Source organism: Pygocentrus nattereri, chromosome 28 (genome assembly GCF_015220715.1).
Source record: "Pygocentrus nattereri isolate fPygNat1 chromosome 28, fPygNat1.pri, whole genome shotgun sequence".
In the NCBI taxonomy this organism is placed as follows: domain Eukaryota; kingdom Metazoa; phylum Chordata; class Actinopteri; order Characiformes; family Serrasalmidae; genus Pygocentrus; species Pygocentrus nattereri.
The window spans coordinates 26,671,845-26,698,223 of NC_051238.1; the positions used below are offsets into that span (position 1 = coordinate 26,671,845).

Here is a 26,379-nt window from a genome sequence, read left to right on the forward strand (position 1 = left end):
TTCCCATGAGCCTATCAACATGTATGTTAGGTATATTGTAACGTAGCATGTTACTGAATCCGTTCTGAATGGGGAATGCAGTATTTAGCCACCACTACATTCCAAAGTGTGCCACGTAATCCCATAAAACCCCAGGTTTACCATGCTAGGGCTTTTTGTTCAGTAACTACAGGGACTTCAGTTCAAACTGGTTGAGCTATTCTTAGTTTATAGAAGGGTGTAATAAACTTTGGGCCTGCCGGCAGTGCCTGGCCATTTAGGGGGTTCACTCTGTCAATTGCCAACATTTCTTAAAATGACTGTATCCCATTTTGAAATATAACATCAGCTCCTCTGAATGAATATGATGCATGTTTGGAAGGAACTGATCCGAGTTATACCCTGTGTTCAGGTTTACTATTTGCCATAAGACGGAGGTGGTGAAGAACACACTGAACCCCGTGTGGAAACCTTTCAGCATTCCGGTTAGAGCCCTCTGCAATGGCGACTATGACAGGTATGCCCACAAATGATGGCATTCAGCGCTGAATATTTTCCTGCTGTAATAGCCTGGCATGTACAATTTCTGTAGTGCAATCATCCCAAAAATGGTGAACGGATCCAGGCAGTAATGATTTGTAAGTGTTATTGTATCCGTGAGTGAAAAGGGGAGTTATTATTGAGGCTAACCGCTGAGAGGAGCTGGAGCCTCTTTTCATTGATTGTCACAGATAGCAATCACACTGCTGATAAGCCCCTGATTGACTGCATGAACTGCTCTGGCGATTATATCTGAGAGCAGGACTGAGGAGTCTGAATTGCACAGACTCTGTGAGGAAACTCAGCCAGAGTGTGGGTGAACATGCTTGTGGCTCTGGTTGTGTGTCGGTGGGCCAGGTGAGCCTAGCGTGCTCTCAGGCAGCTGTGTGTAGTCTGAGCACTGTCATATTCAGTCAGAGTTTCAGCAACAGAGCCACCTGCCACCTAATCCCTACCTGACCCCTGGCCTCTGATTTCCTCTGTGTGTGTGGGTGAGTGAGTGTGTGTGTGCATTTATGTGGGTCCACACACTCGCCTCCTGCTCTTCTGGTACTGTGCCAATTGAAAATGACACTGTAAATAGAATGTATTAGGGTCCAGTTTCTATATTGTGTTATGAAATTAATATTCCAGTGTTTTTCAACCTACTTTCCTTCTATAATGTCTATTTCCATAGAAAATTTCCCTGAGCAGAACATCTGTTGACTCAAAATGTAATGAAGTGCATATTTTTGAGTCAGTACTGTTATTTTTGTCAGTGGTGCTACACTATGTCCATTCTGTGGATATTTTGGGAGACCTGGTGAAAATGCGTAAGTGCAGAAGAACATTTTCTATTGCATGTTGTGCTTCGGATTCCTTCCCCAAACAGATGAAACAGGTTATTGAGAGCTTGCTGAAAGAGTATTTAGTGAAGGACATGTTTTCTGAAGATATAAGCAAGTTATTTACTAGTCATCATATCTTCATCAGCATAATGTGGATTTTGCATTTGAGACCTAAGCATCACACCAACCCTTCTTTTGACGTTAATAGGTGAAGATGTTTGATGTGATCTGAAAAAGCGCCCATGAAATTGTACCTGACAGCTCTGACTTTTAGACTACTACTTCAGGATTGGGGCAGCACCTGGACCACACTTAAGGAAGGTTTTTTTGTAGCTAAATGTTTTGTCTGTCAAGATTCTCTTCAAAACGACTTCAACCTTCATACTTAAGCAGATAACCAGTTTAATGCTGCGGAATTGAAAGAGTATGTTAACAATATTAATCTACAAAGCACAAACACTGTGTGCAAGTGAGGGCCTCTGAGTAGTTATTAACAGTCGGTTGTCAAAAAAGCTGAACGTTAATGCAAATCTATAAAACTTTATGAAAATACATTTACATACAGTAAGCCCAGTCTGTCACGACTGGCTCCTCCCACTCCATGTGCGTTTGTTTTGGTTTTGTAACTCCGCCCTGATTGTTTCCACCTGACCCTCATTTCCCTGTGTATTTAAGCCCTGTGGTCACCCTTGTGGTCACCCCTGTGTTCGCCGGTCTTTGTTTGGTGTTTGCTTCGCTGAACTCTGTTTGTTGGTCCTCTTCTGGTTTGTGTGATGTCTGAACTCCGATCTATCCGTGTTGGCTTTGTGAACCTGGACCGTTTTGACTATGACCCTGGATTTGCCCCTGATAAATCTCGCTTATCTCAGCGTTGTCCGCCTCCTCGCTTCACTCCATGAAGAAATGATCGATTTATTTTCAGGTGTGACTAAATGCTTTACAGGTACTTTGTATTGATCAGGTTAAATAAGGACATATTATCTGAGCTACATAAAAGTTGAAACATCATGTGACGAGAATTCACTTATAATTATATAACTTATATATAATTATATAACTTATAATTGTGAAAATCGGTAGACTGATAGAAGACTGTGCTGCGTAACATGCCACCATGAGCGGTGGCCAAAAACTCAGATTTTGGCATCACACAAACATAACAAGTAAAAAACTGTTCTGTGCAGTTTGTCCTATTAGATAATGAAATGGATTTCCCGAACACTGCGCAGCGTTTGGTCAAATTACGGTACTGGAGCTCAGCTCTGTTCTGCGGTTCACACAAGCCAGTTTATCCCCTGTAGGGCAATGTGATCAGATAATGATGATTGGCAGGTAAGCTAATGATAATACTTCCAAGTCAGTGATCACCATGTTAGGAAAATATGTGAAATAATATGTTCATGTAAAGTTTTATTCCATTTTGCTGTTGAAACGAGATTATTACTGCACATTTAAGTGCCGTTAGGCTATGGAAGAGTATATTTCTCACTCGTTCTGCTGGAGGATTCCCAGAGTGCGACACATCTGAGGAAAAGTTTAAGCATTTTCTGTGCAGCTTAAGTGTTTAGGATGTACAACCTATGAAAATATTACACCTCTTGGTTTCCCACAGGTATCTATAGCTGAGTTCCAGAGCAACTCCACTATATTGATGGAAAACATTGTCATTAATTCTGTTTAATAATAATAATAATAATAGGTACAGCTTATTCATGTGGCTTTGGAACTTTACTCGTCCGTGTGTGGCAGGATGATGTTTGGACATACTAACCAGGCTTGAACACACACCAGCAGTTTTTGTGAATGGGTGAATTTGTAACTTTTAACCAGAAGAGAAATGAAATATGTTTCAAGTTACTCAGTAAGATGTTCTTAATGATAAAGCAGATAAACCGATAAATATTGATCATTAAATTTGCAGTGCTTTTAGTCCGTTCTTTTCAGTGAAGACTTGTGGAAAAAATATACAAAAAACAAACAAAAAACAAACAAAAGAGACTACAGCCCAGCTGGCCCCTGTGAATACGTTTGGATGTATTGTTGGTGTGCCACATTGTCTAAGTATCTTAATGATATTTTCTCTAATCGTTCATATCGCATCACCTAACCTTTCAAAAGATGACTGCATTCGTTTTGATTGAAACATCAGGAGGGTGTCATTTTTATCCTGTGTGTCAAAGCTGATGTGTCTGTCTGCATCTCCCAGCAAGACTCTCTGACACAGCGGTTGACCCTGTCAATCAGTCTAGCTCCTGATGTGTGTGGTGCACGCTGTAGGATTTTATGGCTGCAGGATTTCAGTCTTAGCTGCGGCATCCTCCCTTAAGCTATTGATTTCTGTGCCATGTCCTGTTTATAGAGGACCCTGAAGTCCAGTTGAGTTGAACTCAGATTTCATAGTGTGGCAGTGGAAGGTTTGTGTGTGTTTTTTTCTTCAGGCTTGAGGCTTATAATTGACTGGCTTATGTGTGAGCACAGTTGGCTGATGAAGACCTTGATAATAACCTCATAACCTCATAATTTGAGCCCAAAATTTCTACTGGCTGTGACCAGACTTGTCAGTCTGCCATGCTGTGTCACGAGCTGTTGTAAAGCTGTCAGGCAGAAAGTTTAGCTGTTTAATGAAACTTGGGGACCTGCATTGGCCTCATGTGTTTTCCTCAAGTTCTGGGGAAATGTGTGATGTTCCGGCTAATCTTTGCTCTCCGGAAAGAGTAAACAAGCCGCCCACAATTTCCTCAATTCTGGCTGGCAGTTTCTCACAACTTCAGAACTGCTCTGGTGCTTCTCACACCGTGGAGGCTGCATGCTGTCTTTATACGTTAATCAACATCTAACCCTCTAAAGAATTCAACAAGCTTCTGACAGACTGACTGAATGTAGCTTAGTAGCAGCAGCTCTGAGGTTGTTTATGTGAGATTCGTGTCCATGATTTAAAATAGACAAGATCATGTGCTCAGTCAATGCCAGTTTGTCTCGTTCAGTAATCAGCAGTAAGGCTAACAAGGCGGTAAATATTGCTCCAGTGTAACTGACGATGTGAGCGGCCTGTGAACAGCGAGAGATGGTAACTAGTCAAACAGTAATAATAATGAAATTGAATTTTTCCTGTTTTAAAAAACCTGTAAAATACCTGATGTGTGCACAGCTGTGAGCACCTCTGTCCTGTGAATGGACTGTTATGCTGCTCACGTGGACCATAAAGTGTACCAAGATGTTTTGAATAGATTGAGAGCAGACTGTACAAGCTAAATCATGGCTAACAGACTAAACTGCTCCTCTATTATTATTCAGTGTTAAGCTTTGAATTGGAGTTTTTACTGTATGATTCACTGTAAAACTGCAAAGTAAAAAATACAGAATTTGTAACTGGAACCTGAAGCACTTTTATAGATCATTAAATATTAAATAGAATGGAAAACCGTATTTGCACTGGGATAATTGAATCAGAATCAAAAGAGCATGGTAAAACAGGCCGGCTCCAAAATACGGCAGTTTTACGGAAGTCTTGACTGATATTTCCACTAGCCCTCGTTCTAGCCCAGCAGGTGTTGTGAACAGAGAAGCAGCTATAAAAATGGCAGACTGTGCAGAAATGTACCGTTCCAGGCTGTGAAGGGGGCGTTCACAGTTTTACCCCTTTCCAGATCATATTATGATATTTTCATTATTATATGACAAAAAATGACTGCAACACACGTCGATGGGTGACTGGAAATTCTTGTCCTCCTCCAACAGTCCATTGTTAGCAGCAGTAGCATTCTCTAAGCAGGTGGAGGAATTGGTTATCATGAATATGATTTATGTAACATTTATTGATTTGTGAATTTTTTTCACATTTTATTTTTTATAAAAATAATGAGCACTACATCTAAGAACACTCCTTACCTTAAAACCCCTGTAACGCACAGCTTCTTGTGTACTTCTTTAAAGTGTGTCAGATAATGTAGCCGTCTGTTTAGACGCTTCCACATTGTAGGCTGAAAATTCTACAGACTTGATGAAATATCCATCCATTCTCTAAGCCGCTTCTCCGTCAGGGTCGCGGGGGGGGTGCTGGAGCCTATCCCAGCAGTCTTCGGGCGGAAGGCAGGATACACCCTGGACAGGTCGCCAGTCCATCGCAGGGCAGACAAGACAGACACAGACAGTCACTCACACCCAGGGGTAATTTAGCACACCCAATTGGCCTGACTGCATGTCTTTGGACTGTGGGAGGAAACCGGAGAACCCGGAGGAACCCCACGCAGACACGGGGAGAACATGCAGACTCCACGCAGAGAGGACATTGGCCGCCCGGCCGGGGAATCGAACCCAGGCCCTCCTTGCTGTGAGGCGACAGCGCCACCCACCACGCCACCGTGCCGCCCCTTGATGAAATAATAATGTAAAAATATCACATTGCAATGTTTTAAGAAGAGGTAGATGTATTAATGTGGTCATGTTCCTGTATGTTCTCTGTGGACGTGCTATGCTATGTGTAGTTGTCATGTTCTTTGCACTATTTGGCTAGATGTTGGTTGTTGCTCCTATGTGACATTGTGTGGCACTAAATCAGACATTTGGTTCGTTGAAATGAACAATTCAGTAGAATTGGCTCAGCAGACTAAGTTGAAGTCTCACTAGGAGGGCAATTCCCATCTACTGCTGTTAATTCCCCACATGCTCTCTGGCTAATGACACGTAATTGGCTGGTTTCAGGACAAAATGAGAAAGGAGGTAATAATGAAACTTTAAGAGCCACTTTTAATCACAGTACTCTCAGTTTCAAAGATCCCAGTAGAATGGCTCTTTCCAAGGTTAGAGAAGGTGCAAATGACCCACACACACCTGCTTCTTGTTTACTCTCATTACTTTTCTTGAAACCGTTATTATTTCTATTATGATTCAGTTAAAGTGGAAGTACTATGATTTGACACTTACACTACAAGATTGGGAAAAGTGCTAACAACACTTGCTTCTCACTGGCTTTCATTACCATCATTCAAATCTATACTGACTATCTAAAAGTTGAGGTGGAAATATATGATTTTTAGCCTCTCACTGCAGTGTTTCTCTCCAAGGCTGGAGAAAGTGCTAATGACCAGCACACTCGCCTCTGACAGACTCTCATTATCTGTAACCCTGTGTTGTATATCTTACAGGTCAATTAAGGTGGAAATATATGACTGGGATAGGGATGGAAGGTGGGTCCTGCGCACACGCACACACACACACACACACACACACACACACACACACACACACACACACACACACACACACACACACACACACACAGAGTCTTGTTTCTGTGAGCCCATTACATAGACTTCCATTCATTTTCTGGAGACAGTCAAACCTTGTTAAGAACTACTAGTAGCCTAATCCTAATCTGTACCATAACCTTAACATTAACCCCACCTTTAAATGTAATGATGACCTGTTTGTGGTCCCCACAAAGAAGAAAGTTCTTCACAGCGTGGGAGTGCATGAATAGGTTTTGATCCCCACAGTGTGGCATAAATCTGGTCCACACACACACACACACACACACACTATATCTTTCACATCGTATTCACCATTAGACTGTGCAAGCATTAAAGCTGGGGTGGTAAGTGATGTTGAGAAATTAATGAATCAGGACATAATTATTGATCATTATTATGTCTTTATTATTTATAAACATTGACAAACAGTCAGAGACAACTTTTCTTTTATTTCATTTCCATTCAAAACAGACAGTAAGTGCAAAATTATCATTTTTCTTAAGATATTTCTGAGGATTCGATATGGATGGAGTTCAAATAATTATTAAAAGATGCTTTTATCATTAAGAGGTAGGAGAAAACCTTGACTCTTACTTCAGAAAATGAAACCAACTTCTAACACTGAACTTCACAGGTGTGGAAAAATATCCCTGCGGATTTATTTGAAACACATTTGAAAGCAAGCGTCCTAAAATGAATGGAAGCTGTAATAAAGGCAGAGTGGGCCCTTTAATACTGAAAGAAATGTGATATTATATTTAGTTGTTGATAATTCTGTGTATTTTGTAGTAAATCTAAAATAGAAGGTAAATGTATTTATCACTTTCTTGCTCCCTGAATGTTCTGCAAGTGTCATTTCATGGTTCTGCTGTCTTCTCTATTATTATACAATGATTTAAAATACTACAAACAAAGATAAACCCTTCTATGAGTTGGTGTCCAAACTGGCTTTTGGCTTTCAGACGTGTTCGCTCGATTCTTTGCTCAGTAACCAAACCTGGCTCAAAAAAACAAACAAACAAAAAAAAAACAACAAAGAAACAAGCCGATTTGCTTGGAGTTGTTTGAGCTCAATTTTTAATAATTTTTTTTTTTTAATGGCAGGCAACTTTAATTATTGCTAAATATCCAAGTGGTTCTAGTTTTAACAAGTACAAACATCATTTCAGTTGACACAAAGGCCTGAGTTTGAATTAATCTTGCTGTTGGCATCTTGCTGACCTGCTAACATGGTCATTTCTGTCTTGGATTTCAGTCATGACTTCATTGGAGAATTCACCACAAGCTACAGGGAGCTATCACGAGGCCAGAGTCAGTTCAATGTGTATGAGGTGAGTGGTGGTATCATTTATCATTTAATCACTGGGCAGCTATCATTGCCCGTTTTAGTACCAGGGAAGATCTTAAGCTGCTGTCATGAAAAACTTTTCTACTGAAAATGCTGGAGCCCTGAATGCTTTATTTCAGCTGTGAAAGTTGCTATCTTTAAGTTATTACATGTGCTAAATCACTGGCTGGTATACGTTATCGGAGGGATATTATTTGGATAGTTTAGAAATGCAGATCAGCTGCGGGAGCTTGGCTGAATGATCTGACAGCATTATTGAGTAATTCTGCCAGGGACGGTAGGTAATTAAACCAGGTTTCATTCGCCCTGCTGTGCTGAGGCACCGGCAACTGTGTGATATTACCTGCTCTTGCGCTGGCAGCCCTATTTGACTCACTCATTAGACAGTGTGTCGGGGTGGATTAAGCGCTTAAGGAGAGTCGTGTCATGTCTAAATAGCTGCAGGAGCAGAGATGGAGATATGAGGTGTGAGTATGGGGTGGGGGGCAGTTCAGCGGGTGAACTTGCTCTTCTGTATCAGAGGCACTAAGAATCATATTAGTTCATCTTCACAAGGGCAGACTTTTCAGAGAGTACGGCACAAAATGTACTGGCTTTAGAATCAAATTCGTTAGTGATTATGGACTGGCAGAAGTATTTTGCCTCATCAGATCATAAAGAGATGGCAAGATCCCACTTTTCTTTTTGGATGCCAGTCTGGATCCTGAAGCTTTAAAATGAGCTGTTTTTAATTGTAGCATTTTATTTAAGATGGTCTGAAGTGTGAAGTATTTCCACATAGCCAACATAACAGGTGTACCTGCTCAATTTGAACTACTCAAGTTAATGTTAGGCTACAGCCAGACTTCTGGCTTTCATCACAGTCTGGGGCGTTTTGTTTCTTAACGTGGCCAAGGACCAAAATAACTAACCACATTATCATGTCATTCAAGGGTACTAATACAGACAAGAAACACATGGACATGTTTTATTTTTTATATATGTGAAATACATTTCAAATGCATTGTTTTATTCCAAGATGTATTTTAAATAGTAAAGTACAGTAAGCAAAAAACAAAACAGAATTCATTTATTTTTTCAAACATATTTGATGAAGGCATTTTACATGTATTTATTTTCCATATGGGCAAAACATGAGCTATTTTTCTAAAAGGAGTTACAATAAAATAAAAATTGCATTGGATTTCTCATTAAATGCTGCAAAGAAAACTCTTTTAGGTGAGTTTAGCAGGTTTGGTTAGATTAAAACTGGCCCTGGTGTGAGAATGCTGCCATGCAAGCCCTGGTCTGAACCACCCATATAGAAAAAAACATTCTATATAAACATCAAACATTTATTCATTTTCAGACATTTTCTAAAGTACACTATATTTCCAAAAGTATTCACTCAGCCATCCAAATCATTGAATTCAGGTGTTCCAGTCTCTTCCATGGCCACAGGTGTATAAAGCCGAGCCCCTCGGCCTGCAGACTGCTTCTACAGACATTAGTGAAAGAATGGGTCGCTCTCAGGAGCTCAGTGAATTCCAGCGTGGTGCCGTGATCGGACGCCACCTGGGCAGCAAGTCCAGTCGTGAAATTTCCTCACTACTAAATATTCCACAGTCCACTGTCAGTGGGATTATAACAAAGTGGAATTGACTGGGAATGACAGCAACTAACAAAGTCGTAGGTCATATAAAATGACACAGGGGTGTGGATTGTGAGGTACAAAGTGCGCAGAGGTCGCCAACTTTCTGCAGAGTCAATCGCTACAGACCTCCAAACTTCATGTGGCCTTCAGATCAGCTCAAGAACAGTGTAGAGAGCTTCATGGAATGGGTTTCCATGGCCGAGCAGCTGCATCCAAGCCTTACATCACCAAGCGCAGTGCAAAGCGTGGAATGCAGTGGTGTAAAGCGCCGCCACTGGACTCTAGAGCAGTGGAGACGAGTTCGCTGGAATGACCAATCATGCTTCTCCGTCTGGCAATCTGATGGATGAGTCTGGGTTTGGCGGTTGCCAGGAGACGGTACCTGTCTGCCTGCATTGTGCCGAGTGTAAAGTTTGGTGGAGGGGGGATCATGGTGTGGGGTGTTTTTCAGGAGTTGGGCTCGGCCCCTTAGTTCCAGTGAGAGGAACTCTTAAAGCTTCAGCACCAAGAGATTCTGGGCAATTTCCTGCTCCCAAATTTGTGGGAACAGTTTGGGGACGGCCCCTTCCTGTTCCAACATGACTGCCCACCAGTGCACAAAGCAGGTCCATAAAGACACGGATGAGCCAGTTTGGTGTGGAAGAACTTGACTGGCCTGCACAGAGTCCTGACCTCAACCCCATAGAACACCTTTGGGATGAATTAGAGCGGAGACTGTGAGCCAGACCTTCTCGTCCAACATCAGTGTCTGACCTCACAAATGCGCCTCTGGAAGAACGGTCAAAAATTCCCATAAACACTCCTAACCCTTGTGGAAAGCCTTCCCAGAAGAGCTGAAGCTGTTATAGCTGCAAAGGGTGGGCCGACATCATATTAAACCCTATGGATTAAGAATGGGACGTCACTCAAGTTCATATGTAGGCAGATGAGCAAATACTTTTGGAAATATAGTGTATTTGACAAGTATATTTTACATGTATTTCTTTTCTGTATGGGGAATAAGCAGATCAGAATCCCCTGAGCAAGATCTTCTCAATTTGTTTACAAACAAAACTCTGCTGTGATTCATGTCTAAAGGGGGCAAAGACAGAATAAATGATCGTTTTTTGTCTGTATAACTTTTTTGGTACGTGTGAAAGAGAAAATTCTGTTGCTGTATTGACATGAGTTGTGTCTTAGCATGTGCTGCATCTTCTCTTCGTAAGCTCTGAATTTGTAGTAAAATGGGTAGTTTCAGCTTTAAAATAAGGCCGAAGACATAATATACTCAATAAAACAAACTGTGGCTTATTGCTCTAGAATATCAGAAGAATGATAAAACACATCATGAATAAAAACAGCCAGCCCAGATAGAACTGAGAAAAGCTTGCTGCAGAACGTTTGGTGGACATTATCACATTTATTATATAATCAGCTCAGTCAGTTTTGACTTCTTACCCATATGACTTACATTTACATCTTTTGGTTTGATTTTAAATATGTCAAAGAAAGACATCATGAACCACAACACACCAAAACTAAAATGCAACGTTGTGTCATTTTCTCAACCGAGGAAACAGACACACCACCAAAGATGTCCTGCTGTGTCTCACTCTGACTGGCTTAGTTATGCCCTGCAAAGTGGGGACCTGTTTACAAATGTGTATTTCCCATCAAACTATAGTGGTGAGGAGTTGACAGCAAAATAGTTTATTCCTCCACTGTGACATCCAGGTTGACTCTTGGCCATGACTGTGATGGACACTTTGACTCTGACCCATGGCTCTGCCATCATCTTGACAAATATTAAGTGGAGCTGACTCCTTAAATTTTGCTAGACCTGGAGTCTTGCGTTTCTATCAAACTGGTCAAACCTGCAGCATTTAAGTGTTGCACAAAAATGCAGGTAGCCAATCAGAATTCAGCTGAAAAATCCAGACAGTTGTGGCTTGCTTATTAACTACAGATAACAGACTGTCCATCTGCAAATGGGCAGACTGTCTAAGACTGACTAGGCTACATGTGGCTACTGTTATTTCCACATGACCTACTTTATGTTTGTCACACATCCCTCACTACACTACAAGACCCTGAACCGAGTCCACTGAGTACTCAAACTCCCAGGATCCCTCTGAAAGTCATGTGACAATCACACCACACCGCTCCACCAATCATCTCCGCTCCAGATCACCAGAGTTCTGATTACGAACAGCTGTTTCTCATTAACCACCTGTTTTAAAGCTCAGTCTTTCCGTTACACTGGCGAAGTATTGCCGCCGTGTCTGCAGGTGCTCACTAAGCCTTCTACGTCTGTGTTTAGCTACTTTGTGTATGACCTGTTTTTGTCTCTCCATTTGCCTGTGGATTGCTGTAGCCTTTGATTTCTGCTGCCGGTATTTGACCTTGCTTCCTGTTTTCGACCTCGCCTTAGCTTTGCCCTTTTGTTTTCGTCTGCTCTGTTTGGTTTTGACCTCTGCTCATTTGACATTCGTGCTTTGGCCTAGTCCCTTTTGTAATAAACACTTTGCTCCATTTTACCTGCACCTACCTGTTCTGTACAGAAGCCTCACAATGTTGGACTACAAGCAATTCTAATATACCAGTATTTATACAAGCCCATTTCTAAAAAAAAGTTGGGATGATGGGCAGAATATAAATAAAAATAGAATGCAATGATATGTAAATCATGTAAACCATATTTTTAAAGGTAAATATAAAGACAACATATCAAATGTTGAAACTGGGAAATTTTATTTGTTTTTTTTTAAATATATGCACATTTTGAATTTGATGCGAACAACACTTTCCAAACGGGGGCGTGTTTACCACTGAGTTTCATCACCTCTTCTTTTAACAACACTAAGCATTTGGGAACTGAGAAGGGCCATTTGCTGTAGTATTGAAAGTGAAATGTTTTCCCATTCTTGTTTTATATAGGATTTCAGCTGCTCAACAGTTTGAGGTCTCATTTGTCATGTTTTTCATTTTATGATGTGCTAATGTTTTCAGTGGATGACAGGTCTGGACTGCAGGCAGGCCGGTTTAGCGCCCGAACTCTTTTAATATGAAGCCATGCTGTTGTAATACATGCAGAATGTGGTTTGGCATCATGTTACTGAAATAATCAAGGCCTTCCCTGAAAAAGACGTCATCTAGATGGCAACATACATTGCCAAAACTTGTATCTATCATTTAGCGTTTATAGTGCCTTCACAGATGTGCACATCACCCATGCTATATGCACTAATGCAGCCCTATACCATCATAAATACTGGCTTTTTAACTGTGTAGTTAAAACAGACTGAGTGGTCTTTAGCCCAGAGGACACAGTCTCCATGATTTCCAAAAAAAATTCTAATTTTGATTTGTCAAACCACAGGACACTTCCCCTCAGTCCATTTTAAATGAGATATTATGTACTGCAGATGATGAAGAGCAAAATGTTATTGTACATTAAGAAGCATTATTCTTAATTCACCGAGCCCCTCTTCATCTTTGCTTCTGAAAAACTCTCTGGGAGCTCTTTTTATACCCAATCATTGACCTGTTGCCAATCAGCCACCAGGGTTTTTTTAGCATTACACAAGTCTTTTGTTGCCCCATCCCAACTCTTTTGGAACATGTTGTTGGCTTCAAATTCAAACTGGGCTTATGTTTTTCAAAAAACAATGATTTTTGAAACAATGAAATTTCTCAGTTTCACCTTTTGATATATTGTCTTTGTACTATTTTCAATTAAATATGGGGTTTAAATTATTTGCACATCATTAGATTTTATTTTTATTTACATTTTGCACAGCGTCCCAGTTTGGAAATAGGATTGTACAATTAATTGTATGAATACAGAATCATTTATCAGTAAAGAGCTTATTACCTATCAAGGTCAATGAAGCATCTGAGTTGCCTTAAATTATGAGATTATTACAGTTAAATAATAAATCATCATTAGCCTGTATGACAAAATGGTGCATGAGTTCATCTTTTATGTATTTGTTGAACTGTTCTTAGAGAGAGAGAGAGAGAGAGAGAGAGAGAGAGAGAGGAGAGAGGAGAGAGAGGGAGAGAGAGAGAGAGAGAGAGAGGAGAGAGGAGAGAGAGAGAGAGAGAGAGAGAGAGAATAGCCATGGGAGAGGATGCGAGTGGGTGTAGCCTGGTATTATCCCTGTGGGGCGATGAAGGATGTGAGCGTTGGTGTAATTGAGCATGACAGCCTCAGCAGGCTCCATCGAGGAGGAGAGACCTCCTGGAGGTCAGAACATCAGGATCAGTCAGGGAAAGCCCCAGCGCAAGATCTTTAGAGCACAACATCAGGGCCTGGATCGGTCTCAGTGTAGACTTGTCAGGTTTAGCTTGGTTCTCTTTTTGGGAAAGAAGTAGACCAGCATGCAAGTACAGTTTACCCCACACTTTAAAAAAGGAATCCTTTAGGACCCCTGGCACGGACGATTGGTTCAAAATCCTTTAATTGGTGTAGAACCTTTGCATTTTATGGAGGTTCCTTGAAAAGGTTCTTCATACAGTGTAGAGAGTGCATTATTAATCTCAGAGAATATATAATTAACTGACTAAAAGCCTATAGTTTATAGCCTATATGTGTCAGTAAGAGGGATTTAGTGGATGTCAGTGCAGTGAATAATGTTTACCTAAAGATTTTTAATAGATTTTTCAAGTTAAAAGTAAGGAGCATGATCAGCATTAGCCAGTGACCTGGACCAGTTGAACCCCTCAAAATCTCAGGCTTATTGTTCAGTAATAACAGGGGCTTCAGTGCAAACTGGCTGAGCTGTTATTAGGTTAAAGAAGTGGGGCCATTTAGGGGTTAATTTTAGCCCTCTTGTCTAATGTACAGGCAGTAGACCAGCAGACCACTTACACTACGTTTCTAGACGAGTTTCAGTGAGGACTTCAGCCTGGTTACCTGTTTGGATAGACAGGAGACCTGTCTCCCACTAAGGCTTCTATGTAGGTATTAATCCCAGAATGGAACAACCTACAACTAACAAACTAGGTAGACCAATTAAAGAGATTTTGTAATGATATTTTTAATGATTTTCTAATATATTCCTTTCTTTTGCTGAGCTGTGAACTCACCTGCATGGTTTCTGAAAGCCTGTATGTGCAGAATGTACCTAATGTTGGATGTGCCCAGGTTTTACTGTGTTACAGCTGAAACAGGCTCCTGTATGGTATCCTGTATTTCTGCTTCACCCTCCTCTGCAGTGAATGGAGCGCGTTTCTCTTTGTAGTTATGATTTGACAGCTATGAGAAAAGATTTCACAGATCTGTTGTTCTTTCAGCTTGTCTAAAATCGTCTATGTCATATGTAATTTTGGCGTTTTCAGGTGGTGAACGCCAAAAAGAAAATAAAGAAAAGGAGATACATCAACTCTGGAACAGTGAGTCTGCCTTATTTACTTTCTGCTCTGTCTTTGCCATGAAAAACTCTACGTTTACAGCAGGCGTGAGGCATTTGAGATATTACAGAGCTCCTTAAAAAGCTGAACAGTTCAGTCAGACAGAAGTGGAAAAAACAATATATCGTCACTGTCGGAAAGGATGAAGGGAAAAATACCTTTACTTTAGATGTGAGTTTATTAGGGCTGCTCTTTTAGCTTCAGCAGCCACGGTGCGGTTTGTTGTGTTCTGAGCTGAGCGGATGTGCAAACCCAGCATGATGCAACAAACCAAACCAGCTCTAAACTTATTTAATTGAACATTATTAATACATACTTCGCAAAGATGGTTCTTCAAGGAGTCTTTAGTAAAGGCAGTGGTTCTGTTCAGAACCGTTCCATGAGCTTAAATGATTCTTTGCATGATGAATGGTTCTTCAGATTGATGGAGAAATTTTCAGAAAGGTTCTGTACAGAACATGCAGAGAACCCTTTAAACATGAAAAGGTACTATAGAGCTCGTGGTTCTAAACAGCACTACTGTCTTTATTAAGAGTGTGATATATTAACAGTGTTCTGGCTGAAGGCCCTCGCTGAGGTGACGTAGTTTAGGTTATAATTTTTGTGGCTTAAAATAACTGAAGCTTTTTAATGCGAAACAGAGAATTGAATACAATCATAACAAACCAAAACTTGAGCATTCAAATTCATCAAGAGAGCTCAAAGGTTAATAACAATTTTTAATAATATATTTGAATAATAGTTAATACTAAACCATTTATGTTGGTTCATTTATCATAAATTGTTCACACAATGTGACATTTTTAAATTGTATTAAACAAACAAAACATCGTAAATGGAAACGTAAGGTTTTGTTCTGATGATGATGATGATGATGATGATGATGATGATGATGATGATGATGGAGGTTTTGTTCTGAGAACGATGGTGTGTAGTCTCCATTTGTTTGTTGACAGTGTAACTATACACAAGCTTCACAGTTCAGTATGTGTTTTGGTTTTGCAGCATGACGTTATATTTTATATAGAAGTCATTACAGGTGTTACACTACATGTGTTAATATATTGTTTGATTTTTTTGGAGACTATACATCTGTGTAGGGAATACGCTTTGATTTCATGCTATAAAGTGGGCGTTATGGGAATGGGAATGGTTTCTTTATTTCCACTTAACACAATCCATGGCATTCCTAAAACAAATATCCATCTATGTAAAAATACTCCACTGCACAGCTCTGCATGGCGTGTCTGGCCTACACTGGACAAGCTGAACTCTTTTCAGATTTTCCATTCCGCCTTAAATGGTGGAGCATTTACACTCCGGCACCTGAGTTTAATTTAAGAAATAAGATGATTAGCCAGGCTGTTTGAAATCTGAAGGAACGAGCTTTATAGCTGGAGGATGTGAAGTTATCCTCACAATTATCTCCAGTTTGGGAACACTTCAGGTTCCCAGGTGAGTGCACACTGCCAACTAGGGCTGCTCAATTATGGCTTGAGTGCCGACGAGGGCTGCTCGATTAGGTCAAAAAGTATAGTCATTATTTTTGTCAAAAATCACGATTATTTGATTATATAACATGATTACTCATTGACTCATTAGGCAAAAAAAAATACCGTTCAATTCAGATGATTAAACAAATAGATTGCATTGCCTTGCGGTGCAGACGCCGCCGTATTGCACAGTATTTGATGTTGTTCCTCATCAGACTCTTGGAACCCAGAGTGTTTCCAAACAGCTGTGTTGTTCTCTTTTCTTTACTGTGGCCTGTTGACTCGGGCTGAACTAAACATGCTACAGTCTGGTGGAGCGTGAGTTTGGGTTTTTAACGGGGGTTTTAAGGTTAGGGACTGTGCTGGATTTATAACGGGACAAATGAGCAGCCCCAGCGCTGACACTGCTCGAGCTTTAAATCCCCGTGCTAATACCTCAGATATGACAACTCTTTTGTGAAGACATCACCCAAATGTCACAGCAGCTACTTCACCACACAGGATGTAAGCAGCGATTCTGATCATGCAACGTGTTTTTGGGAACAAATTATCAAAAAAATAAAAATAAATAAATAAATAAACGCAGACGTTATGTTAGCATTTCTCTTGTAAATCCATATGTAATAATGCATTGTATACGTATCATATTGTGAGATTTGCATATCCTTACAACCCTAGAAATAATAAATAACTTCCATTTTGCTGTTTTTCAGTCAAACTGCCAAAACAAGACCGCAGCACCTGGTGAAGAGTAGCAGGTGTTTTGAAGTCAACCAAATGTTTTTGTGTTTTTAATACAGCAGCGCAATCTTTACAAATTTTGTCAGTATGTATGACATCACAAATATTTCCATAGCATGAACCCTAACTGCATTTGATTCACACCATGCACTGCCCCATGCCCAGTTTACAAAAATTAATATTACTGTGCGAGTCTTAACAGCCCTAGTTTATGTTTAGCGTTCAGATTTGGAGAATAGATTTGTTTCCTCAGCCTTCAGTGCTGTTGATGTGCTAGAACAAGTTATTTTAAAGTGCGTAAGTGTTTTGCTTAAACTCCTTATTGTTGTGGCTGATCTTGCTGTGAGAGCCCTGCATTGAGCTCTGTTGTAATTGTACGGCTCAGAATGCATCTGTGGAAAACTCAGGCTGCGTAATTAAACTTGTGCGAATAATCCGTCATCTGCCTGTTCTGTAGCACAGCGAGGCTTCTCCTTTTGTCATGACGATACTAATGAGCAGGAATGCACTGCTTTGGCAGTCAGAGGCTTGTGTGTGTGTGTGTGTCCTCGTACTGACAGGTCGTTACGAGGCAGATGTGGCATGTGGGACATATGCTGTATGATGGCAAGTGCTGTAAATTTTCTGTTTTCTTAAATTCCCAAGGTGACATTGCTTTCATTCTCTGTGGAGGCGGAACACACTTTCCTTGACTACATCAAGGCAGGGTGAGTGCAAACCACACACACACACACACACACACACACACACACACACACACATAAGCACAACGAAATGATTGTCTTCTCTGCGTTCTTTACTCTTTCCATAGATGAAAGTGTCAAAGCAATTTGAAGAGGCATTTTCCACATCAGTCCTCAAATTTGTGCTGCACACTAGGCCTATAAAATGGTGTGAAAATGCATCATAACATGGAAGCAGTGTATGAATATTAAATGTTTGACATAAATTTAGCCTTTATTGTACTGTAGTTGCAGAACTGGTGGTGATTTACTCTGTACCTACATCTACATCGGACATTTTATCATAAACCAAATATGCTTTGTGAATATTCTGATTCTGACTGTAGGCCTGTGGTGTAATACGGTGTATTAGCCCTCTCTACCCCATCCATCAATGGAAAGGGACCACCACATGATCTCTGCTGACCAGATATTATTTGAGTGTTTTCTCAGTGAAACCATTGTAGTAGGGCTTGTGCTTGGGGTTTTAAACATCTCACTATTGGGTTGAGAACAGCCTACTGACAAAAGAAATCCAGCCACCTGTGGTCCCGTGGTCAAAAACTGACCACTGATGAAAGGCTAGAAGACAAATTGGGCATGAAAAAAAGATGAGCCATAGTCTCTAAGTCTGTTTTGCTATGTGGTAACATCTGCTTCGAGTTGGGCTGGCCCAAATAATTTGAATATTTATTCATTATATTGGTTCAGAAGCTTTTCTTCTGAAGTGTTTTCTTCGATTCGGAAGCTTCAACCTCAACTGAGTTCTAGAATTTGGCTTATTTATCACTGTTTTAGACAAACTGTTGTATCATAAAACTGGTTAAAATGGCAATTACTTATGATGGATTTGATATTAGGCTGTGAAAGTAACCAAGTATGACTGAACATTGCCATGTTTTGGGAAGCCCTCCTGGTTTCTTTGAAAGATTGACAAGATAAATAAGTAAAAGATATAAAAATCTTTAAACACTGTTTAAAAATTAAAAACAAAAATAAATAAATAAATAAAAAAGACGTTCATTTATTTGTCTGTGGTTTAGGCTGTTTGGCCAGCCTAGATAACTGGCTTAGCTGATTCCATAATTCCACACGAAGCTGGTATGAAACGCTGAAATGACCCTGAGTCATAAAAGCTGCTTTGTTTAAGTTTGTGCGCTCATTATTACTAAATTAGCAATGGTATATGAACTTGGCTGTGCATTCAGCACGCGTTTACTACAGGTCAGTGACTGTAAACCTGCAGTCTCCTTGTTTTAAGTGACCAATGGGTGTGGATATAAGATAGATGTACTTCCTAAACGGGCAACTCTGTGTGAACAGGACCCGTGAAGAACATAAAGCGCTGTTAACGGAACAGCCACAGCCAGACACAACAAACAGAGCTGTTGTCGTGAGTACAGTAATCATCACTTCAGGTTGCCGGGTCTTCTCCAGCTTGCTCTGATGAAAGGCTCGCTTTCTAAATGGAAGTGTTGATTGCAGGAAAACATTAATCTCCCTGTCTCTGGCCTCTTTCCACATAGACGTGCCCTGACATTGATTTTATGTGCTGGCACAGTCTACTGTGCTTCCTTACTCACCATCAGTTGCCCACAACTTTCGGCAGTTATAGATGTGTTTGCTGTCACTTGCTGTCATTTATATTGGCATCGTATTCAAAAGTAAGTCAGTAGTCGCCTTTATTAGATAAATAAAAATGTGTTTTCCAAGTAGCATTATTTCAAAAACATATCCACAATTGTTACGAATGGATATAAACAAGCACTTTGGATACACATGTTAGGTACCTAAGTCAGTGCTTCATTAAGTTAAATCATTCCTGGTTATGCAATCGATCTACCTCACAATCTATCTACCTCACAATCTATCTACCTCACAATCTATCTACCTCACAATCTATCTACCTCACAAAAACAAGACATTCTCATTACGTTTTATGGGATTTATGTTAATCACATAACATACAATGCTTTTACAAGCACACACATGTTTATTGCCAAGAATAATGGTTTTAATTAATATGCTTTGGTGCCTAACGCCATTGTACTCTACATATTTTCACTGGACAGTGGGACAAAGCTATATTAGAATGATGGGACACAGACACACATTCTGCTGATAAGTAATCACTGCCTTCACTCAGTAACTCAGTAGTTTTGTTATTTCAGCCATGCTTTTAACTGAGTGACTGAATAACAAACTTGACTAATTGTATTATATTACTGCAAATAGTTGTTTTTTTTTCTTTTTACAAGAACCAGAAATCCTTGTACTGGACACATACCATCACATATCATCACTGACCAAAGAAAAACATTTGGTTTTATTTATTTATTTATTTTTTTCCTTTTTAATTTTCTACATCATCTGACAGTGGCAGCTGCTCTTTACATTGTGTGGAAAATTCATGAACAATGGACCAATAGAAATGCTCCAAAGTTGCTTGAAATACAATCTTTTCAGATTAGAGCAGAGATGCATTAACTTTTAAGCGTTTTCCCTCTCCTGTAAACCATTTTGGAGATACTGGTTTTTCATTGGACAGTGGTGATATGTGAACCATCATTATTAATATAATCAAATCTCCATTATTAAGTCTTTTTCTAGATAATGATTGGCGTCACATTACTGCAGTTGATACGAGCTCTAATGGATGTACTATCTCAGCGCTACATGTGTTTTCCTATTGATCGGTGGCTGCCCTGGTTTATGACCCTCGCCTGCAGGTCTTCCTGTGTCCTACATCAACTAATGACTGAGTTCTGCTCTCACTGTGTCAGTCAGTCTGGAATAGAGGGTGTAGGCAGGGCTGAATGATGCTGACAGTCAGTCATGTTGCAATATTGATATAGTTAAAAATGTAAAAAGCAATAGGAGCCTGTACCCAGCGAAACTGAGGGAGTCTGTGACCAAGAGGCAGAGGTGAGCAGGGTAGCCTGAACCCCTAATTATTTTAAAAGCATTTCAGTTCTGTACAAATAAACCTTTCAAAAAATGTTTTAAATGATGAGCAGAGGTATAAAATCACCAGATCAAAAGGCTGCTTAAACAGTAAATAACTCAGAATATCCAGCGTCTGTTATCAAAGGAACTTAAGTCTGTTTTTCTCTTTTTCATGTGCTGTTGGTCTAAAATAAAACAATAAGCCTCCAGAGATTCGACCTATCAATGTAACATAGTGGTATTCAAGGTTAAAATGTATTTAGTAACTAAATGTATTTAAACGTATTTAAAGTAGTCAGTAAGTGCAGGATATTAATTCCTGAGGAGATTATAAAATAATCCAATCGCATAAGAAGTGAAAAGTGAAAAAGCAGAAGTTTCCAAAACTGGAGGTAAAATAATTATTACAAGATACAGAGAAAATGGGGCTTTGAACAACTGAGTGAGACCTGGCAGACCACCAAAACTGTCACCATCAGACCAGAACCTAAAGTTTGAGACAGAGGAGAAAATCAAGCTCCATCTTTCAGATTCAGATCTGAAAAAATCCACAGGTGTTTCTGTCCATCCTTCCACTGTGAGAAGCTCAACACTGTGAGTCTGAAAGGATGTGTAGCTGACAAAAAGCTGCTGCTGAGGAAGGAAATGGACACAAAAGAAGAAAATTCAGAAATCAAACAAAAAGGTGCCAGAATAATGGACTGTCCACTCCTTGACATGATTAACTGCGTCTGAGATCACTTGAATCAAAATTCAACAGCTTCTAAGACTGAACTCTGGCAGTGTGGGAAAAGATCCCTGCAGATTTCTTTAAAAAATTAAAAGTGAGTGGAAGCTGTAATAAAGGGAACATGTGGACACACTAAATACTGAAAAACTGAAATAATTAGTTGTTGAGGAATTCTTGTGGAATTGTCAGTTGAACAAGCTTAATACTTTTTTATAGATGCTGACAAATAAATAACTTGTATTAAATGACCATTTTGGAATTAAATGAAATGAAGGCTCTCTGTCGTTTGCCCAGTGCTGTATTTCCCCCCTGCAATATCAATATTAAAGATATTAATAATAAAAGATATTACACGGATGATTTATGAGTAATATATTATATAGCAACAGGTGTAGGCGTGTGACAGACGTAAGACATATGAGAGCTAGAGAGGCAGTGACGGGGAGAGTTTTAACTGTGAAGGATGTAGCTGACCTTTCACTCTCCAGCGATTCACGACAGACTGCTGTCCCTCATGAACAGCATTTAAACACGCCCTAATCCACTTTTAACCTTTTCCTCTTGAGTGTCCACCGTTTTCATTCCCTGCCACCAGCTCTTGACCTTTGGTGCTGGTAATACTGTCAGACTTCTTTCCACCGCAAGTTTCAACCACTCAGCTTCTCCGAACAGAGAAGCTCTGCTACCACAGACTAAAGGCCTAAATGACATCCAGATACTTCAGAGAGAATTCTCACGAAACGGAAAACTGAAGGTTTCATTAATCTTTGAATATGACGAGGTGATTATAAAGCTGGCCATTAAGGCTCTAAATCCATGTGCTCCTTAGTCATAAAGGTTAATGTCAGATTCATTGCCATTCCTCAGCAAGTTTATTAAATGTTTAATTGCATTTTTGAAAAGAAACGTCGTAGTGGATCAGGGCTTCTGCACGAATGGAGCTTCAGCACATTTGTTTTACACCAGCTGCGAACCTTGACTATTAAAAGCCTAAATTTTGGGCCATAAACATCAGAACTTGGTTTAAAACAAGGGAAAAATGCCTCTACACTAATGCTAATTATACTAGCATCCGTATGGGAAGCGTATGAGTATGATAGCACTAAGCTAACAGTGCCTCACATGAACATTTTTTGGCCGTTCAAGATAAAACACGGATCTTTGAGGCTTATAACATATGTAATGACATGTATGTTATAACCTCCTTATAAATAAATCCGGTCGTTATACTACTTAGCTATGTTAGTTACTTGGAGCTTGCTACCAGCTAACGTTACCCATACTAGCTACTTGCTTTCGATCTCAGCAACAACATCAGTTAAAGTTATTAGTTCACCATGAAACTTTCACTTTAAGCTAATCTAACTTCATCCGTCAGAAAGTGGGTAAAATCTCACAGCATGGCTGCTGCTTAAAAGATGTAGTAGAGGTTCTCATCCTGATAAAGTTAGAACTGCCCCTCCATCTCTTCAGTGTGAAATGCTGAGCGAAGCTGCTTGATATTGTCCAAGATTTGAGAAAGTGTCCAGAGTCAAATGTGCAAAGCAAACTGACACTGAAGTGTCACAGGTGCATTCTGGCACTGTAGATTCTGGAGTTTGTACAGTGTTTTAGGTGGAACAGGACATTCCATTAAGAGGCTGGTGAATAGGCCGACTTCAGCCTGGTTTAAAGACAAACGTCAGCCATGCCTGTTGACAGTCTGGTCCATTAAGCTATGGAAGTTGCCAACATCCCCTTCCCAGCCTGGAGCAGAACATTTCTGCACTGTCTGCCACTTTCACTGCTGCTGTTCCATTGACATTGTTTTGTTCTTCACAATACCTGCTGGGTAGAACGTGGCTTGGTTTATGTAAATAGTGAGGCTGTAAATATTAATGAGTCTGCCTCTCTCTTTTCGTTAATGGTGACACGGTATTAAAATGCTTGTTATATTGTAAAAATATATTTAAAAAAGCAATATACCAAAAGTAGAAAATAGAAATATTTTTGTTTTGTTTGTTATTATCAGCTGATTTACTTATTAATGCTTAAGCATCGCTTACATTAGTTTGTTTATTCTGAGCTTTGTAAGCCACACATTTCATGTAACCTCTCACAAAAATTGGTCCCACCCATTATAAATCAAAGCGTACAATCCTGTTTGGACAGTTTTCCATTGGGCACTTTAGAAATGTAACCCTTTTGTTTTTCTAACCAAAACCTAATGTTATAAAAATATACTAAACAAGTATCAGGGTTTAAATATCAACAGTGTGATCATGTTTAATAAAAATGGTCTAAAATGCAGATTGTTTTCACATGGAAATCATGAGGCTGGGAGGTCCTGAGGGTTCCCCACTGTTTTAGACCAAAAGCATGCTAGGAAAACTGTCCAAGAAGCCAGATCCAATTCATCACCGAGAGAGAAACAAACAGCATCTGTATTCATACCATAGCAAGGGCACCTATTGCAAATTGAGGAGAGCATAGTTGTGGTTCTAGATCTTGAGCACTCAAGTGAATCCTTTAAGCATTGTGTGTGTGTGTGTGTGTGTGTGTGTGTGTGTGTGTGTGTGTGTGTGAGACAGAGATACACAAATCAGTAGGAAGATTGATGACTAATAGTCAGTTGGGGTCATTTTTTATACCAGTATTCACCTGTACATTTTGTTCATATTCACTAAGAGCACTAGAACTAGAACACTGTCTAAATCAGATATGGAGCTCATGCACAATGTGACATTCATAAATAAGAGCATTGAAATAAATCTTATTGTAATAACTGGCAACCAATGAAACTTCTCATTTCAGCCAGAGGCTGCAGTATACGAGATGTCTGCTCTAACACAGATTAATGTGCCAGCCTAGACTTTTTCCTCAGAGAAATCAGCAATAATCGAAAAGCCTCGCAATGGTCCGACCACTAAGAATGAAGATAAGTGACCGTTGCTAATCACTTCAGTGCTCCTGACATCATTTCCTGGTGGCTTTGCACTCAGGAGAGGGCAAAACATCCACATCTCCCAGTCAAGGTCTTATCAACAATGTGGTGTGAAGAAAATTCAGTTGGAGGTTTTGAATCATAGATTGGCAGAAAGTTAAATAACTCTTCATTCTTACACAGAAGTGTGTTGCATGACTAAAAGTAGAAGTACAAGTGACCTTGAAACCTGAAATGCTCCAGTGCACAAGAAAAGACACAAACGTCCGAACCCAAACATGTTGTCACCGTCTAAATACAAACAAACAAAGAATTACCTCCAGTTTTTCTCTTTTTAATTTTCATTTCATATTTTTCTACAAAATATGAAATGAAATGTATGAAATTTCCATGAATGGACCAATAGAAATGCTCCAAAATTACATTGACATTAAAGTCTCTGTATATTAACTGACATTAAAAATAAAGAAAGTTTTTCCATCTCCTGTAAAGTAGAACAGCAGTGATTTGGAATAAGGAAGAATTGAGTAAATATGATTTTTTCAGAGGAACTACCTGTTCATTGACTAGATATTTGAGCACGATTTCTGTTATGTAGTACACAAATAAGCATAATTGTAAATGTTGTCACAGTCCTGCTGTCCTACATGTGCCTTCTAGGGCTCTGGGGGACATGTGCTCCCCACCTTCTTACATCTATGCCTCTGCGCTATAAAGTACATAAAGTATATAAAAGTAAAACGTGACCATTTCAACAGATAAATTTAAGAATTAGGACATGTGCTTATGTATTTATTAATTGATTGACTGACTGTTCTATACTGTGCACAAGTCAGAGACCATCCTTCATTTTTAACTTTCCAGTCGATGAGTTATAATTTTTTTCAGTGTCAGAAAAAAAGCCGAAAACATTGAACAGAAAATTGCACGAAAACCTCACACTGCATATGATATGAATGCTTTCAGCATTTTTAATTTGCCCACTCTTTACTTTCGTGACTCTACTGCCATTTAACTTTGCCTTTCCAATCTAAATACAAGCCAGTTACAGCTGTGACCTCCAAATAAATCTCTTCCCAAAGCTCTCAGTGACATCGCTTTCCCTTTAAACTCACTCTAACGCTCACGAGCTACTACGCTAAACTCAACACTATGGGTCTGAAAGGACGTGTAGCTGCCAAGAAGCTGCTACTGAGAAAAGGAAATAGACCTTCACACAAAAAAAGAGTAATCAGTAACAAAGAAGGGACCCAGTAAACACTGAAACACTGACATTGTATTAAATTGTTGGGATTTCTGTGAAATTTTATTTTCTGACAAAAATATAAATCTTTTTTTTTCTGACACAAAAATATTAATGACATACCTAATTGCCAGTTTTAAGGGAATAAAAAGAATGAAATGTTGTTTCTATGTTGATGTTTATTCACACCGCATTACCCAGACTAGTGACTCTCCTACATCTTATCCCTGTTCAATAAACTCTCACATAAATGAATTAGCAGATACAAGCACTTTGATTTTGCAGTGATAGGAATTTAAGAATGACTGTCAAGACATAAATAAACATCTGATTGAGGTCTAAATGAAAATAAAAAAGTACTTTTTTCTCTTAATAATGTAATTGAGTTTTAGGATTAGTTTGTACAGATCTTCCAAATTAATACTTAATACTAATGAAGTACCTTTACAAATATTTTCCACCCCTGCCAGCAGCAGAGGAGCCACAGCAACCTCCAAGACAAAAATGGTTAATAAACTCACTTCAACTTTGGCTTTGCAGAGACTTCAGCTCAGTGGCACTGCAAGCTCTGCCCAGCACGACTAGAGCCAAACTCAGTGATTCGGCATGGC

At 39.6% G+C, this 26,379-nt stretch overlaps 1 protein-coding gene across 2 annotated transcripts in view; it reads left to right on the forward strand.

Annotated features, from left to right (window-relative positions):
• Positions 1-26,379, forward strand: part of cpne5a (copine Va) — a 149,819-nt gene that overhangs the window by 90,393 nt on the left and 33,047 nt on the right. For both annotated transcript variants that reach the window (XM_017685275.2, XM_037535639.1), the window contains 5 exons: positions 392-496; positions 6,491-6,532; positions 7,851-7,926; positions 14,899-14,952; positions 17,850-17,911. In XM_017685275.2, the coding sequence (XP_017540764.1) occupies positions 392-496; positions 6,491-6,532; positions 7,851-7,926; positions 14,899-14,952; positions 17,850-17,911 (339 nt within the window). The remainder of the gene's footprint in view (positions 1-391; positions 497-6,490; positions 6,533-7,850; positions 7,927-14,898; positions 14,953-17,849; positions 17,912-26,379) is intronic.